The 16114-nt window shown below is 33.9% G+C and overlaps 1 protein-coding gene and 1 pseudogene across 1 annotated transcript; both read right to left on the bottom strand.

The window, feature by feature from the left end:
- Positions 1 to 7019: 7019 nt before the first annotated feature.
- Positions 7020 to 8087, bottom strand: LOC148208904 (uncharacterized). Its single transcript, XM_088117060.1, has 3 exons — positions 7968 to 8087; positions 7740 to 7858; positions 7020 to 7439 (listed from the first exon to the last, which is right to left on the bottom strand). Exons 1-3 carry the CDS (start codon positions 8085 to 8087, stop codon positions 7232 to 7234), a joined length of 447 nt encoding a protein of 148 aa, XP_087973186.1. The 3' UTR covers positions 7020 to 7231.
- Positions 8088 to 8907: 820 nt separating this feature from the next.
- On the bottom strand, positions 8908 to 12334 carry LOC148208903 (uncharacterized; annotated as a pseudogene).
- Between the last annotated feature and the right edge of the window lie 3780 nt (positions 12335 to 16114).

The following is a 16114-nucleotide window of genomic DNA, read 5'->3' as shown; positions in this document are numbered from 1 at the left end:
CTTCGAATTATACAAATCTAATTTACTGTGGCATGGAAAAATGACTTGTGACTTTGGAGCTAGGATTCTAATTCGATGATGGTTGTGATCTAAGATAAAATCCTAGTGTTTCTTAATAGTTGTATGTTGTAAGATTATGTTATCTATCTTGTAAGATTAGTTGAAGTGCCAGTAAACTGATCGATATATTCACGGTATTTAAAGAAAAATGTATAAATCTGAATGGTTGAAGTCTTGGTGTAGGCCATAAAATGGATTGGATAAAGCAACAAAAGAATGGTTATTTAGTCAAATTTATATAGGCGCGCATATATATATATATATATATATTTAAGTTATTGAAAATGAATATGGAGCAAACGTTTTGTGTATTCTTAGGGTTAAATTTAGGGGCTTGTGTAGCCTGGGTTTGAGCGGGGGTGTAAGATTGTGTAGTCAAGGTTTGTAAGATTGTGTAGTCAAGGTTTTTTGTAGCGTGATCTTTTTTTAGGGAAAAAATGATTTTGGTTATGAGTGACAGTTTGGTATCCGATCTTTAGGAAATTGTTCTAAATGATGTCTAAGTTTATTTGATGGTTAGTTGACTAATGAAGGTACATAATTGAGTTGTCAAATTTTAAATGACGTGGTAACATTAAATAATTTTATATTATTTTTATGTTACTTGTCTTTTTTTTTTTGTTTCTCTTTCCCATGGTATTAAATTTTCGTCAATATATCGACATTTCCATATATCAATGAGTTCGATATCGACCTGAGAGGTAAATCGACATTTACATAATATTTCAAAAAAAATGATAAAATATAAAAAATATCAACCAAATCTTATTAATATAGATATGATATTAATATTAATTATTTTTAACTTATTTAGAAAGGAAGAAAAATTTGTGTTAATTTAAATAGTTTTTAAGAAATTTTTTTATAACATTTTTTCAGAAATATCTACCGACATCAAACAGTTTATCGATTTTTTTATCGATATTTCCATGGAACGTAGACTTCAACGTCTTTTTATCAACTTTTAAAATCTTGCCATTTCCTTCGCTTTCTCTCTCTCCCTCTCCCTGTTCTACGCTCTGGTTCTGTTCAACACAGTAGCCTTCGGCAGCGAATTCGCAACAGCCACGACAATAACGTCGCACAATTTCACAATCCTCCGGCAACTTCCGGCAATTCTCCGTCGGCGGCGGCGGCGCACACCCTCTGTTAACACCACTAGCGGCAGGCCCGAAATTAAATATCTTTCTTATTATTTAAAGTTTAATATGGTTAAGTTATAAATAAAATATTCTTTTTATTACTCAATTATACCTAAGATTATGCTTTTATTATTTTGATTTGACTAATTTAAAATAAAATAGATTCTCTAGATTATTTTAAAATAGTTAAGGTAAAAATAAAAAGTCATATATTTATACTATTTTAAATATATTTTAATATATTTGAGAGAGAGAAAAGAGATATAAGAGTAGAGTTTGGGCAGTGAGGAAAGTATATATGTGAGAAACAAGGAAAATAGATAAATTCAATTAAAAAGTAACTAAGAACAAATACATAATTTCATATAAAAGTGATACAAACAAAATATTTTTAAAAGTTTTGGTTTTCCAAAGAGGGACCAAAATTAAATTTCTTGGAAAAAAATGGCTACTCCTGTTGATGCTCCGAAAAATATGTCCGAAAAAAAGTTGAACAAATGAGATTTGAAAAATAAAAATTTGTTTTTAAAACTATCTTTTTTAAAAAAATAGAAAACAAAAAATTGAATTATTATCATAAATAAAAAAAAAAACAGAAAACGAAGTGGTAATCTAATCGATCCTTAAATAAATAAAGGTGAAAATAAGATTTTAAATAATAAATAGTATCATATTTACAAAAAAAAAAATTGTAAGATTACAAAGCGGAGAAATTGAGATTTATGACCCCTCTTAAAATTGAAATTGAAAAAATGAACCTGTTTTTGAAAAAACACAAATTGTGACCCCACCTCCACTTAATTGTGACCCCTTACAAAATTTGTAATTGTGAAATTACCGTTTTACCCTTACATTTCAAAAACTAATTCCTTCCCTATCTTGGAGCGTTCCCTGTCATTCTCTCCCTCTTTTCCTTATCTCGGTTCTCAAAGGACTTCTGCACCCATTGATTTCTTAGAGTTCTGTACCCATCGACTTTGGAGGCAATCATCAATCTCTTCTTGTCATCAAGGTTAGGGTTTCTTTTCGTCATCGTGGTTTCGATCTCGGTTGTTAGGGTTTTAGAGAAAATTTTCATACCTTGTTGTCAGGGTTTTGATTTTCGACGCTATCTAAAGAAGCCAAGTAGTTTTCCATTGCATCCGAGACCCATTTGGAATGCTCCGGGATCAAGCTTCTTTTCTGCCTTTCATCTCGGTACGAGACGGACCGAGACATGCACCGGGATGAAAGGTAGAAGAGAAGATCCGAGATGATCCAGGATTCCCTAAATTCTACCTTTTATCTCGGAGTTTGTCCCGATCCGTCTCGTACCGGGATGAAAGGTAAAAGAGACAACTTTCTTTCTGCCTTTCATCCCGACTCTTATCCCGGACTGTCTCGGGCCGAGATGAATGGCAGAAAGAAGGCTCCCACCCTTACGACTTTTTTTTAGTTCTTTTTAACATTGTTGCATTAGTCTTTATCTATTTTTTTTTATTTCATCTTTGTCTAGGAGACACGATGAATTTAAGACTTATTCTAGCCTGAAATGACTGGTTTCCAGCTTCGTTAACAAACCTTACCCATGTAGATAAAACCACTTCTACCCTTAAGACTAGGTTAACCCCGACCTAGTTAGACATATTTTTAGGCAAACATGTTTCGGTCCTATTTTGGACATGGACGTTGTATTTAACGGTCCATTGATCCATCACTTGTTGTTGAGAGAGGTTGAGGAGCCTAGGCAGGATGTCATTAACTTTGACCTGTTTGGGAAAATGGTGTCTTTCGACAAGCGAGAGTTTTGACCTAATAACCAGGCTCAGACATAGAATGCATAGAGTAGATAACGATATTCCGACCGAAGACTTAAAGCACTTTATTTTAAGGACAGTGTGAGGGTTAAGTGTAATGAGTTGGGGAAGATTTTTATGGAGCAGGGTTTTGACAACGACGAGGATGTTGTCAAGGTCGCCATAGTTTACTTCATAGAACTTGCCATGATGAGTAAGGAGAGGAAGCAGTACATGGATACGAACCTGTTAGGTATTGTGGATCGGTGGGAGTTGTTTTGCAACTATGACTAGAGTATGATGATTTTCGAAAGTACAATTTGGAGCCTGAAGAACACTCTAAAGGATAAACTACAAGCGTACCAACAAAAGGCGAGAGACGACCCTTGACAGTTGAGACTTATAGTCTCTATGGGTTCGTGTACGCGATCCGGGTTAGTGAGGTTTAACGGTATAATTAGACTCATTATTTAACTACATCATTTATTTGACTTCTTGTGATTCCAAGTATGGGCACACGAGACTATCTCTACATTAAGTGTGCGAGTAGCAATGAGGTTGAGTGACGATGCCATTTCTTGACTTCTTAGATGGTCGTGAACCTATTCTCGCTGGTTTTGTGTGTTGGCGAGTGATGTATTCGATAACATGCAAGTAACTAATTCTCAAATGATCGTATGCTTGACATTTGTTCTTTCATTTGGAAATGTACACACCAATCGGAAAGTATGGGAGGAAAGTGGTAAGTTACAACTCAACATGTGCCATTCCTCCACAGTTGGACGAACAGTTCCAGAAATGGTTGGATGACCCATTAACGAACGGGGTAACGTTGTCTACTGCAGCTGGAATGCAAACGAAGGAATGGTATCACAATCTACTAGACCAGACTATCGAATTGAAGGATGAAGTAAGGACTTCTTACTCCCTAAGTATGACGTTGTGAATATGTTAGTTACATCATTGTGAATATATTAAATGAATCAGGTTATCGATGCGCTGGTGTTGTTTACGACGAAGAAGTTGGAGAAGTGTCTCCATCTATGTCGCAAGAGGTTTGCCATAGGCGACATACTTCTCTCTGTAAGTAATTTTTACCTTAATATGCCCACATAATAAAGTTTTTGTTCTAATTATTCATGAAAGTCTTATGTAACGTATTTATGCACAGACTTTGCTAAACCGCACAAACGGTCTATACGCTGCCATGAAGCCGGGAGTCATGGCCTCGAGGATCAAGTATGAATGGAGTAACGAGAAAACCATCTTCCGATACGTGTTTGGTAGACAATAGAACCACAACACGCCATGGAGTGATGCAGACATGGTATATACCACGATTAACATTGGTGAGAACCATTAGGTGATGCTCGGCATCGATCTTGTAGAGGGCGACATAACTGTATGGGATTCGCTACAATCTGCCACCCCACTAGAGGCACTCGAGAAGGAGCTCAAGCCGATGTGTATGATCCTCCCAATGGTGCTTCACTACAGCGGCATTTTTGCAGTACGACCCAACTTGCCAGTTATGCCATGGAGGGTGCGTCGGGTTCGCACACCCCAACAAAGTAAAGCGACGAATTGTGGTGAAGGGATGTGAATCCTAGAGCGGAAGCAATAGAACGCATTCTTGAATTTCTTTTGAAATTTAAAATACAGAAAAATATAAAACAATGAAGAATGTTGGATTTTACCTTTGAAAATTCTTCTTCGCGTGATCCCAATGGGACAACACTACTTGATCTTCCTTAATATGTCTCTCGATCGAGAATCCAGATTGTGGGATCAAATTGAAAAGGATTGAGAGAGTAAGAGGGTTGAGAGATTTTAAGCCTTTAGCATTCAGCATTCATTTACCCTTTGTTTGGAACTAGAATTTGTAAGGATTCTCAAATCATAAATGATTTTGAAATCATTTCCCGTGTCTGTTTGGAAAGAAAAAGAATGAGTTTGAAATCACAATAGATTTGAAATCACGTTTTAAATCCCAAATTTTTTCATTCCAAATAACTCGGATTTGTCAGGATTTGAAATTAAAAGGTATCTAATTCCAAATTTACTCTACATTCAGATAATCTTCAAACATGGCTTCATAAGCAAATAGCCGTTCGACTAAATTACTTTTTTTCTCGTCTCTCTTCTACAAACATTTTTTGAATTATTGTTGAAGTAAAATACAATTTTTTTAACATTTAAAATTTCTCTTTAGTATTTTTTTAAACATTTTTGGAATTTTTTTTTAAGTTCCCTTCTTGTTTTTTCTTCATGAGGTTTTTTCTTCTATCAAAAGATGTTGTAAAAAAAAAATAGCAAGTAAGAGGTTGCATTAGAAGAAAAAAGTAAACACGAATTATTTTTGTTTACACTTGAAATAGTTCGACTTTAAGTTTTTTCAAGTATTTGATTACAAGGTTTTCTTTTTTAATTTTATTGCAAGATTTAATTTAATACTTTGATTTGATTAAATGATTTCGTTTTTATATGTGGTTGACATTACTATTTCATATTAAAATATTATATTATTATTAATATAATATTATACTAAATTAAATGGCATAATAGTAAAATGTTATACTTTCTTTTCATTTCTCGTGAACATCCAAACAAGAAATTTTACTTTTAATGATTTGAATTTCATTTGGTTCCAAACATAATTAGAAATTTGAAATCATTTCCATTATTCAAAATCCTGAAATTTAAAATCATTTCTCACCAATTTCAGATGCCAAACAGAGCATTAGGGTTCAACTTAGTGTTATAGAGAAGAAAAATCCTAATACCATTAGGATATCTCATCCTTTTAAATATATGATATCTTTTCCGGAATCCAGGGAAAATCCCGAGGCCATCAGGATATATTCTCCTTTTTAATTAATATAAACAAATTAATTAAATCCATTAACAATTAATTAATTTTAATGAATTTAATTAATAATTAATAATTAAATAAATAATTAACAATTAATTATTCAACTTTTAATTAAATATCACATTTAATTAAAACTTATATTTGAATCATATTTCCAGCTCCCTTATCGATCTCTTGTCTCTAAAATTGTAGGAATATTGAGTCGACGATTGGGGCCACTCTCACCCATACAAATCAAAGAACGAGCTCTAACAGGCAGGAGTCAATACTTCACTCAGTATTGAGATCAAGTTACCTGGTCATCAACTCATTGTATAGGATATTCTCACTTGCATGTCTTCACACGAATGATATAAATCAAGTCATTTGTAACTATTACAAAGTGAGCCATATCCATAGTGTTACCAGGATAAGGTACACAACCTTATCCATATACTATAGACCCTTTAGGTTACTACTGGAATATTATTCACTTGTATATCGAATATATACTGTATATATATATATATATATTGTATATCAAATATACGTTGTATATTAAATACATCATGTATATCTGTTATACACTGTTCCAGTTACATAACATAACATTGGATGTTAGTTTATTGAATTTGGGTTAATGCAATTCTAAAAGAAACATCAATAACAATTTTATTGAATAAATATTTGTTTTATGTTTACAACCCACGAGTTTAGGGTATAAAACCCAAAATGTGGGATATTTTGTATGAGCAATAGTTGTGGTGACCTATACTATGTTGCAACAGTTTCTACAAACGTCACAAATCTTCAAAATCTGATGCAATAGTTTATTCAATAGCAACAATTGTACTCATTATACTGCAACAATTTTGTTTATCGCAACACTTTTTTAGAACATTTTGGAATGAATTTCAATAATTTATTTTGATAATTTGCCTTTTTTAAACCTTTTTTTTCTTGTTTTGAACAATATAGCTAAAATAGACTATTGTAGTATCTAAACCAATATCTTTGACAATATTGAATATCAAAACATTGAAGTACAAAAATAATTAAGGAAGTTATAAATTGAAATAAGTAAAGTTGCAAATAAAATATAATAAAATTCTATCGAGTATCAAATGAGTTTGTACTAAATATATCTCACATCATTCAATAAATGAAAGCAAACTATTTGTCACCAATAAGTCTTTAAGTTTAAATTATGCTAAAGAAACTCATGCGTACTTGTCCTTGATATGTTGTTTCCTGATGCATTGACTTCCTAGTCTTGTGAACAAATTAAAATAAAGAATATTTAAATTATAATACTATAATAAATTAATAGTACTATAATATACCTGTCGCGAACCACTATTCAAAGATGTCCCACTGGTACTAGCAACTTGCACAGAATTATTTTATTCCAAGAGTGAAAGCAACTTTTTCATATCAAAACGCATATCTGCCACTTTTGACTCCAATTTAGTCAATCTAGATTCTCCTGCTTGATGGTCTTCTGTATTGTCCTCAGAAATGATCTCAACCCCAACAAATCGATTAGATGTTGTCTTAAATAGTTCAGTTGGAGTAGGTGCTAATCCCATTGCACGAACACGTCCTGATGTTCTTTACCCATAACTTGCTCAAACGCATCTGTGTTATTTCCATTTTCATTCATATATTCTTGCAATTTCTCCTAGGAAGCAATAAAATTGAAATAAATAAAATATAAAGTTAAAAAAACATGAAATTTAACATTCACCTTATCTCGCAAGTCGAGCAGTTTCTTCATCCATATAACTATCATCTTTTCGTTTATGAGCTGCTAGAAAGACTTCTACCTAATGGGATTTCTTCCAAGTTCTTCTCTTTATTACCGTTATACATAACATATTAATATGATAATCATGACTTAATAAGAAACACAAGTATGTATGAGGAGAGAGAATTACCATCTCATCTGCTTTTCGAGCTAAGTTTGTTCTTCCACATGAATGAGTAAATTTCTGTTTCTTTCTTATCTCTGTATTTCTTGCACTTCGTCTCTGCCATATTGGACATATAAATGTAAAATTAAATAAAATTAATCATTTTTTGTTTAATACAATAAAAACAGAAGTTTACCATTCCTTCAGATGAGAACCAAAAAGAGACCATTCCAGTCCATTGATCCCTAGGTATATTGTCTGGCTTGTGTTGTAAGCATTCATCTTCAGTTGCATATTTTGAAACGAAGTGGCCTCGTAAATGACACTTATAACCACCCCACTTCATAGATAGTGAGGACAAACACCATTTTTTATTTTTTTCTTGAAGAGTGAACTTTGTCTAAAACATTAAAAAAAATCATTATGCAAATAAAATTATATATGTACCTAATTAAATCAAAATTCAAATTTGTCAGAATACCTTCAAGATCCCCCACACTTCATCTTTATATATCTTCGGTAACTTTCTCCAATCATCATAGTTTAAGGGGCAAAGGTTACAAGTTCTTCTAATAGTTCCTAAGAAGTTTCCCAAAATAGTCGAACCGACTTTTATAAGTTGGTTAGAACTATTGAATTCGACTACTATCTTATGACCTTGTGGTAAATTACAAATATCAGACATGCGTGTTTGACCACGTGTCTTACGTATTCCAAATGAATCTATTATCAAATAAAACTAATTAACATTCACGTTGGAAAACATAAAGTATGTTTTGAAATAAATTAAAGATACATACATTAAACATCAACATCACCATTAATTATTGAGTCAGCTTGAGTACCAACATCAGCTCCAGTACCAACATTACCTTCGTTCAAATTGCTAGAATTTTCTTCTAAAGAATTAGACTCTGTAACAACAATAGGACGACAACGCCTACTTGAAGACATCTTTCCCCTGAATAAAAAAAATAGTAACAAAAATATCATACTAAAACTACATATATCATATATAAAACAAAAAGTTATTTGATTTCAACCTACCTCACAATTTCTAAACTTAGTTTTCTAAGAATCTGATTCATTATCGTTGATGTTATCATTTTCATCAACATTTAACGAAGTAGTGATGGTGATTCCGTTGACATCGTTTCTGACTAAATCTAAGTTGGCATAAGCATCATCACAAGCATCTTCCAATTATAAGTACTCATTCTCACATGAAATGTTACTCTCAATTTCACTTGGTAGGCCCCCATGTCAAATAAATCATGAGGTTTGGTATGAACTACAACACTCCAATCAAGTTCTTTTGGATCTGGAATGTAATATACCATTTTTGCTTGAGATGCAAAGACAAAAGGCTCATGTCCCAATAGTTCTCTTGTATGAACTAAATGAGAAAAATTCACCAAAGTAAAATTATACACATCAACCTTTTTTCCAATGCCGATAGTTGGATTCACCCAATCACATTTAAACATAACAACTTTCAATCGATCATAATAATTCAATTCGATAATATCTATATATAACCTCTCCCACTATTGGATTTCTGTCTCGAGAGTTAGCATTGATGAGATGTTAATCCCGCAGTGGAAAACAGATCGAGTTCATGAATTTTGAAGAACAAAATCAAACGTGCAAAAGGAAGAAATATAGGGAAAAAGAATGTTTTCCCTTATTTTTGAAGAACTCTTCTTCAACGATTCAATCGAACACCACCAAAGATCTTCCGTGCTATCCTCTGGGTACCGAGAACTCGCTTGTGGGAGCGTTGATTTGGATCGCAAGGGAATTCTAGAGAGAAAACTTGAGTTGATTTTCAACCAGAAGAAATGCTGGGAGAAGAGTGTTTTGTTTTAACGTTCTGCAAACTGCAACAAGGATGACGTGGGGAGTTATCCCATGTCATCACTAACCTCCCACTCGCATGTAATTAAGCAGGAGAGTGTGTTAAATTAATATTAATATTACTTAATATTAATTATATTTATAATAATGAATAATATATATAATTAATTAATCTTATTAATTAATTAATATTAATTATATATATATTAATTAAATAAATAATTAACACTTAATTATTTATTGCAAAAATAGGATTATATTCTAAAGCGTTTCTTTCACATAACCTATAGTCGAATGTACATCTTATGCACATTATTTTTAACCTATAGTCTTAATATGAATCATATTCATTGTAATTTTATTTGAATCTCATTCAAATAATTTCTCTCATAATATATAGTTTTAATTTAGAATTAACAATATATTATACTGTATCAATATACATATATATAATCCCTTGAGCAATTTGAACATTTCAAATTTTTCCTAAGAAATTTAATCCTCGTTTTACCTGTTGTGAGCTAGCAAGGGGACCTAATGGACCTACAAATCAGAAGCTCCAACGATACGATATTAATCGGTCAAACTCATTAACCGAGTTAATCAACATTCGTTAACTACGAGTCACTCCACTAAAGACCCGCAGCTGCACTCTTCTCACTACTGAATATTTTCATGTCTATGGATATACGACCATTAATGATAAGTCAATCCTTCACGAATGTCCGTAACTCAAGTTGGGTCAAATTACCGTTTTATACTCCTGAGCTACATCTTACTCCTTAAATACCACTGCTTCTCTAATGAACAACCCGGTTATGGTCCAACCAATAACCGAAAGTCCCTCTCGGGTCAGTGAGAGGGTGGGGCCCCTTGTTCAAGTCCCGGAATCAGCATTTAAGTGAACACTCATCTACTCCCCGAAAGTCGGGGAGAAGTGAATTCCATCTCGTGAAGTTATGTTCTCAGCTCCCCACTCGGTCTCATCCCCAAAATGGTAGGAATATTGAGTCGGCAACCCGGGCCACTCTCATTCATACAGATTAAAGGATGAGTCCCTCACGGGCAGGAGTCCATAACTCGCTTAGGATTGAGAATGAGTTGTCTTGTCATCCTATGAAATAGCAATCTGTTAGTTAAGGGCGTTACATCTAAAGATCGGCTATTTCGTGATCCGATCTTATACAAACTCATTGTATAGGATACCCTCACTCGCATGTTTCCACACGAAAGACCTGGATTGGGTCGTCTGTAACATTTACAAAGTGGGTCGTATCCATAGTGTTGCCAGGACAAGGTACTCAATCTTATCCATATACTATAGACCCTTTAGGTTATTCTCGGGACATTATCCGCTTGTATATCGAGAGTATATCAAATATATACCCAGTATATATACTGTCCCGGTTACATGACAATAACCTTGGATGTTTAGTTTATTGGATTTAGACAATGCATTGCTATGAATTCAACAATAAATTGATTGAATAAAACTTTATTGAATATAAATTTGTTTTTACATAAATGCAAACCACGAGTTTAGGACAACACACCCAACAAGCATAACTAGTAACTTGTGCTGTCACTAAAATGCCACTATTTTGTGTTTTCATTTATGCATCTTTATCCTTCGTACGAAAAGCCAATCCATTAATATTATACCCATCATACTTTCGAACAACTTTATTGGGACCTCTAGCAAGCCACCTAACTTCTTCTGAAACAGCATCTCCTAATTTTAAAACCTGGTACAGGAATTGACAAACAAACATAACTCACCATGGTCTCTAATTTCATATAAAATGTATGAAATGAAGCTTCTTCACATACTTACATGAGATTGAAACCATTCGTGAAATGTTTCATTGATAATTTTATCAATTTCATTCTAGATGGTCGACGACTACGATTAAGCCTCTTCACTATTGTCTCATAGTCTCTACATATAAGAATATTTTTCTTAAATTTACATTTCATTATAACAAAGTAAGTTTAAAAGATAACAAAAAAGGTTACTTGTGAAATGTGTCTGTTAGCTCAAAGTTGACCAATACATATCGGTGTGCTTGTATCCAACTCATCCCATCAAGAAAAAAATTTACACCATTTTTAATTGGTCTTCGTAATATTTGGAATAAAGATGAACTTTGTGTTCCATTCTCTGAAATTAAGTCATCATTTCTTTTCGAACGATTGAATTTCGTTTCAACATCATCTAGATATAATGAACAAAATGTTGCACACTCATCTATCACATAACCTTCAGCTATCGAACCTTCTGGATGTGCTTTGTTTCTCACATATGACTTGAGTTTGCCCAAAAACCTATGCATTAGTGCTTATATAAATTAGAGAAAAACAGAATTACTATAATAATTTTTTAAAACGTAAACTTCATAGGTACCTCTCAATAGGATACATCCACCTATATTGAACCGGACCACCAAGTCTAGCTTCCTCAGGTAGATGAACAACTAAATGGACCATAATAGTAAAAAATGATGGAGGAAATATTTTTTGCATTTGACAAAGTGTGATGATGATACAAGATTGAAGTTTGACAAGATCATCCATATGAAGAACTGGAGAACACAACTCTTTAAAGAAATAACATAATTCAATCATAACGGAGTTAACATTTTTTGTCAACACACTTCGTAAAGCTATAGGCTGAAGTTGCTCCATAATGATATGAGAATCATGACTCTTAAGTCCTATCAATTTTTTTTGCTTAAGATCAATACACCGAGAAATATTCGAATAGTAGCCATCTATACAAATGTGGGCGCGTCAGACCATTTTTTTTCTGATAATATATATGATTCAGCTTCGTTTTAGTACCTCATACTTTCCATAATACCCAACGTAGCAGAAGATATATAAAACATATATACACACAATAAAGAAAAAACCATAATACCAACACACATGGGGTTACCAATGCATGCATGCATGGTTGGGTACAAGTTACCTTCACATTTTCATTCTGTCCACTTGATACTAGGGGCGTACAAGATTGGCCGACAAACCAACCCGACCGACCGAATTGACGTCGGTCTGTCGGTTGGAGGTCGGTCGGTCAGAAAAATAACCCCCAAACCGACCGAAACCAACCGACATCTATGCATTTATATATAAAAAAAGATTATTAATTGATTCACGCGTGCTCCCATTCTCAACTAAACTTTTTTTCTCTTCTTTTCTCTCTATAATGATGAATACGATTTTTTTTAAAGCAAAGGCTAGGGAGAGACCGAATCAGTGTCTATGGAATGGAAGATATGAAATGCAAAAAAAAAAATTGTCGGTTTGTCAAAAATCGACCGAACCGATCAACTGTAAGTTCGGTCGAAACAAATATCTCTACGTCGGTTGGTTGGGATTTTGGCCTGAAAACCGACTCAACCGACAGATGTACACCCGTACTTGATACATGTTCAAACGTATAGGAAAAACAAAATCATACATTCACACTGTGTTTAATGGTTTGCACATATTTTGCGATTGTGTCCTGACGTACCACACCGACCGCACTTACGTGTTTGGTACACCTCGCCCGTGGAAGTAATCCTACTTGTTTGCCGCCTGCTAACTCTAGGAACCGTCTTTGGTGGTTCCACTTGGATCTTGACAAACTCTTGTGAACTGTTCCATGTTGAGACGTATCCAACTGGATATATTGATTCTGCATAAGCCAATATCTAGGAGTCTGTCGTGTACGCCTTGTCACACAGAGCGTATGAATTTATGTTTCGTATCATCGTCCCGCCTATAGCATGAGAGCATAGAATTCTAAAATAATCGATCTCCCGACAACTACATGTCCAGGAATTGAAATCAACAATCCCATCAAGGTTGTTATCGCGTACCTGCACATGAAACTGGTCGATGTTGACTACAAGGTGGCGCCTGGCACTGTCCAAGTATTCAACGAACATCTTTTCTATATAGTCGGACAATGTGGTTGATCAGGAAGAGGCAAACGTCCGTCGATCGTAGAACCAAGTCTATAACAGACCTCTAATATGGTCCAGTAAAGCAGTCACCGACAACTTAAGCGTGTGCCTAAGGATGGCGTTTACAGACTCCACGGTATTGGTGGTCATCTGTGTGTACCTTAATTCAGTTTGGAAACAACGAGCCCAACGCTCCTTCCCAATGTCGTCCAGGTATTCCCTCACACCAAGGTACGCACCAAGTTAGGCTCAGATTGAGTTGAAATAAGACTCTCGATATGCCTTCACACAGTGTGGGCTTCATACTAATTTGCATAAAAGTCATTCCTAAATATGCTATACAAACTTGGTCTTGAATATTACAATTGTAATCGATAATTCTAGTTTTTAGACTAGATTTTGTAGATAATTTTTCTAAATTTACTTGGGTAATTTTTTCACGATGATGACTTCATCGATTTTTTTTTATATAGTATCACTATTTATATATTAAATTAAATCTACAAGAATATTAATAAAAATAAAATAAAAAGTTAAACACATAAAATATGAATGATAATAATTCTATTGTATACACGACAATTTTATATTATAGTCTAAACTTTTAAAAGTAGTTGAAACATGACAATTTTATATTTTAGTCCAAACTTTTACTAACTATTCGATTTAAAATAATGTCAAATAGTAAAATTCATAGTATATAAGATGTAAAGTTAATAAAAATTTACCTTAGACAATGAATCTCCAAATTTTCGACTTCTTTAGATTATGCAAAATTGAAATTAAGAATTATACAAAATAAGAACAATTGACTATGGTAATTATGATTTTAAAGAAGAAAAAAATCAATACAATAATTTAATTTTAAAAAATACCTAACGACAATGTATAAATTGAAAACGAAAATGAGTTTTGAAATTACATGCAACAATTAGACCATAAAAGTCTTACCAACCTATATATTCTCTTCTTTTTCAATTTTTTTTTTAAATCTACATATTTGATTGTAAAATACAAAAAAATTGATATATTTGAATAGAAAATATACGATTTCTTTTTTAAAATGGACCTAATCTATAATCTATTTTCCTTTCTTAAAAGTAAAATTGACAAACGCAGGCATAGGATTGACGCGAGTGAGGGTTGGTGCCTGTAATTACCGTTGTGCCAAAGATAGACATTGAAATTAATTTTGAATTTGTACATACATATTCTTATTTTACAAGGTTCGGGGGGGGGGGGGGGGGGGGGGCTCGAGCCTCCTCTGGGCCCTACGTACATCCGCCCCTGCCTTCACAGCCTTTAGAAATAGTTCCTCGATTGCCTTTACATCGTTTTTTATTTTTGCTATCAAGTTCATTTTAATATGCTGTATATAAAAGCAATGAAATATAGTAGGAAATACCTTCTTAATTGCCTTACCAATGGTTTGATGTCTATCAGAAACGAAAGACAAATTGTTCACTACGGCCTCACTGTCGACAATAGCAAATGCTATCGGGTAAATCTGGTTATTCGCATCCACACCAGAAGCTGTTAACAATACCCCTCTGAACTTCTCCATTAGGTGGGCTCCGTCAACAACCAACACTTGTTGAATAAAAACCAAAAAACTTCTAATCAATTGATACAAAGCCATGAAGACATATTTAAAATATTTGACATCTTTTAGTTCCAATTCAAAAATAGTATATAAGTTCATGATTTTTAATACTTCACCATAAGCTGGTAGTAGACCATATGACTATACTGGATCTCCTCTACCTCCTCTAATAAGTCTAAGTGTTTCTTCATTGGGCCGCCATGCTTTATCATAACTTAAATTGACACCATACTTCTTCCTCATGTCTTGTATAATGTCCTTCGGTCTATACGTGCAAAAGACGTCTGTAAACTTCGCTTGGACAAGATGTCCGACCACCCAACTCTTGGCTTGCCTATGATCCTGTTTCAACACTCAACCATTGCATGTATGGACGACACGATATTTTTTAATCTTGAACAGATTGCAGTCCCTCAGCTTTGTAGCTTGAAGTCTCCACGTGCAACTAGTATCAACGCACCGCAGTATATATAGCTCCAACGTCAACCTTTTTTACTTTAAACTGAAAATTCATCTACATTGCAACTAAATGCATTTTCAAAATCAACTCCTTCGTATCAAATACTTTGCCCTCCTTAACATGATTTGTCCCAGAAGACTGTACTATGAGTTGCAATTTCTCATCATTAGGTTGTCCGGTGAAACCAGTACACCTCGTTTGTTGGACTGCTTCTTCATCCCAGCGAATCTTAGTGTGTACCTGTTCCACATCATGCTCAGGCTCATCATCAAGTGCATTGTCATTGTCATCATTTCCATATTCTGCTTCAGAGTCTCCTTCTGACTCTCCCAACAGGTCATATGATTCAACACTTTCATCTTCGTTATCATTCCACAATCCCGGCACATCCTAATCACATACCTTGTCATCTCCCAGGTTACATGGAACAAAATCTGATACCAATAATGTTAAACCCGCTATATCATATCCTATATACCCGTAGGAGGAGTGTGGTT

This window comes from Momordica charantia, assembly GCF_013281855.1.
Source record: "Momordica charantia cultivar OHB3-1 chromosome 9 unlocalized genomic scaffold, Mcharantia_2.0 BLBB01000009.1, whole genome shotgun sequence".
NCBI classification, from domain to species: domain Eukaryota; kingdom Viridiplantae; phylum Streptophyta; class Magnoliopsida; order Cucurbitales; family Cucurbitaceae; genus Momordica; species Momordica charantia.
Note: the sequence above shows the minus strand (reverse complement) of the source record. Positions and strands in the feature narration are given on the sequence as shown.

Bases quoted from the DNA above. Each gene is read 5' to 3' on its own strand.
- LOC148208904 (XM_088117060.1), bottom strand. From the start codon at position 8,087: ATGAAGTGGGGTGGTTATAAGTGTCATTTACGAGGCCACTTCGTTTCA. The intron at 7,859-7,967 runs GTCTCTTTTTGG...CCAATATGGCAG, and splicing joins GGGATCAATGGACTGGAATG to AGACGAAGTGCAAGAAATAC. The intron at 7,440-7,739 runs GTGTTTCTTATT...TTATGGGTAAAG, and splicing joins CTCTCTCCTCATACATACTT to AACATCAGGACGTGTTCGTG.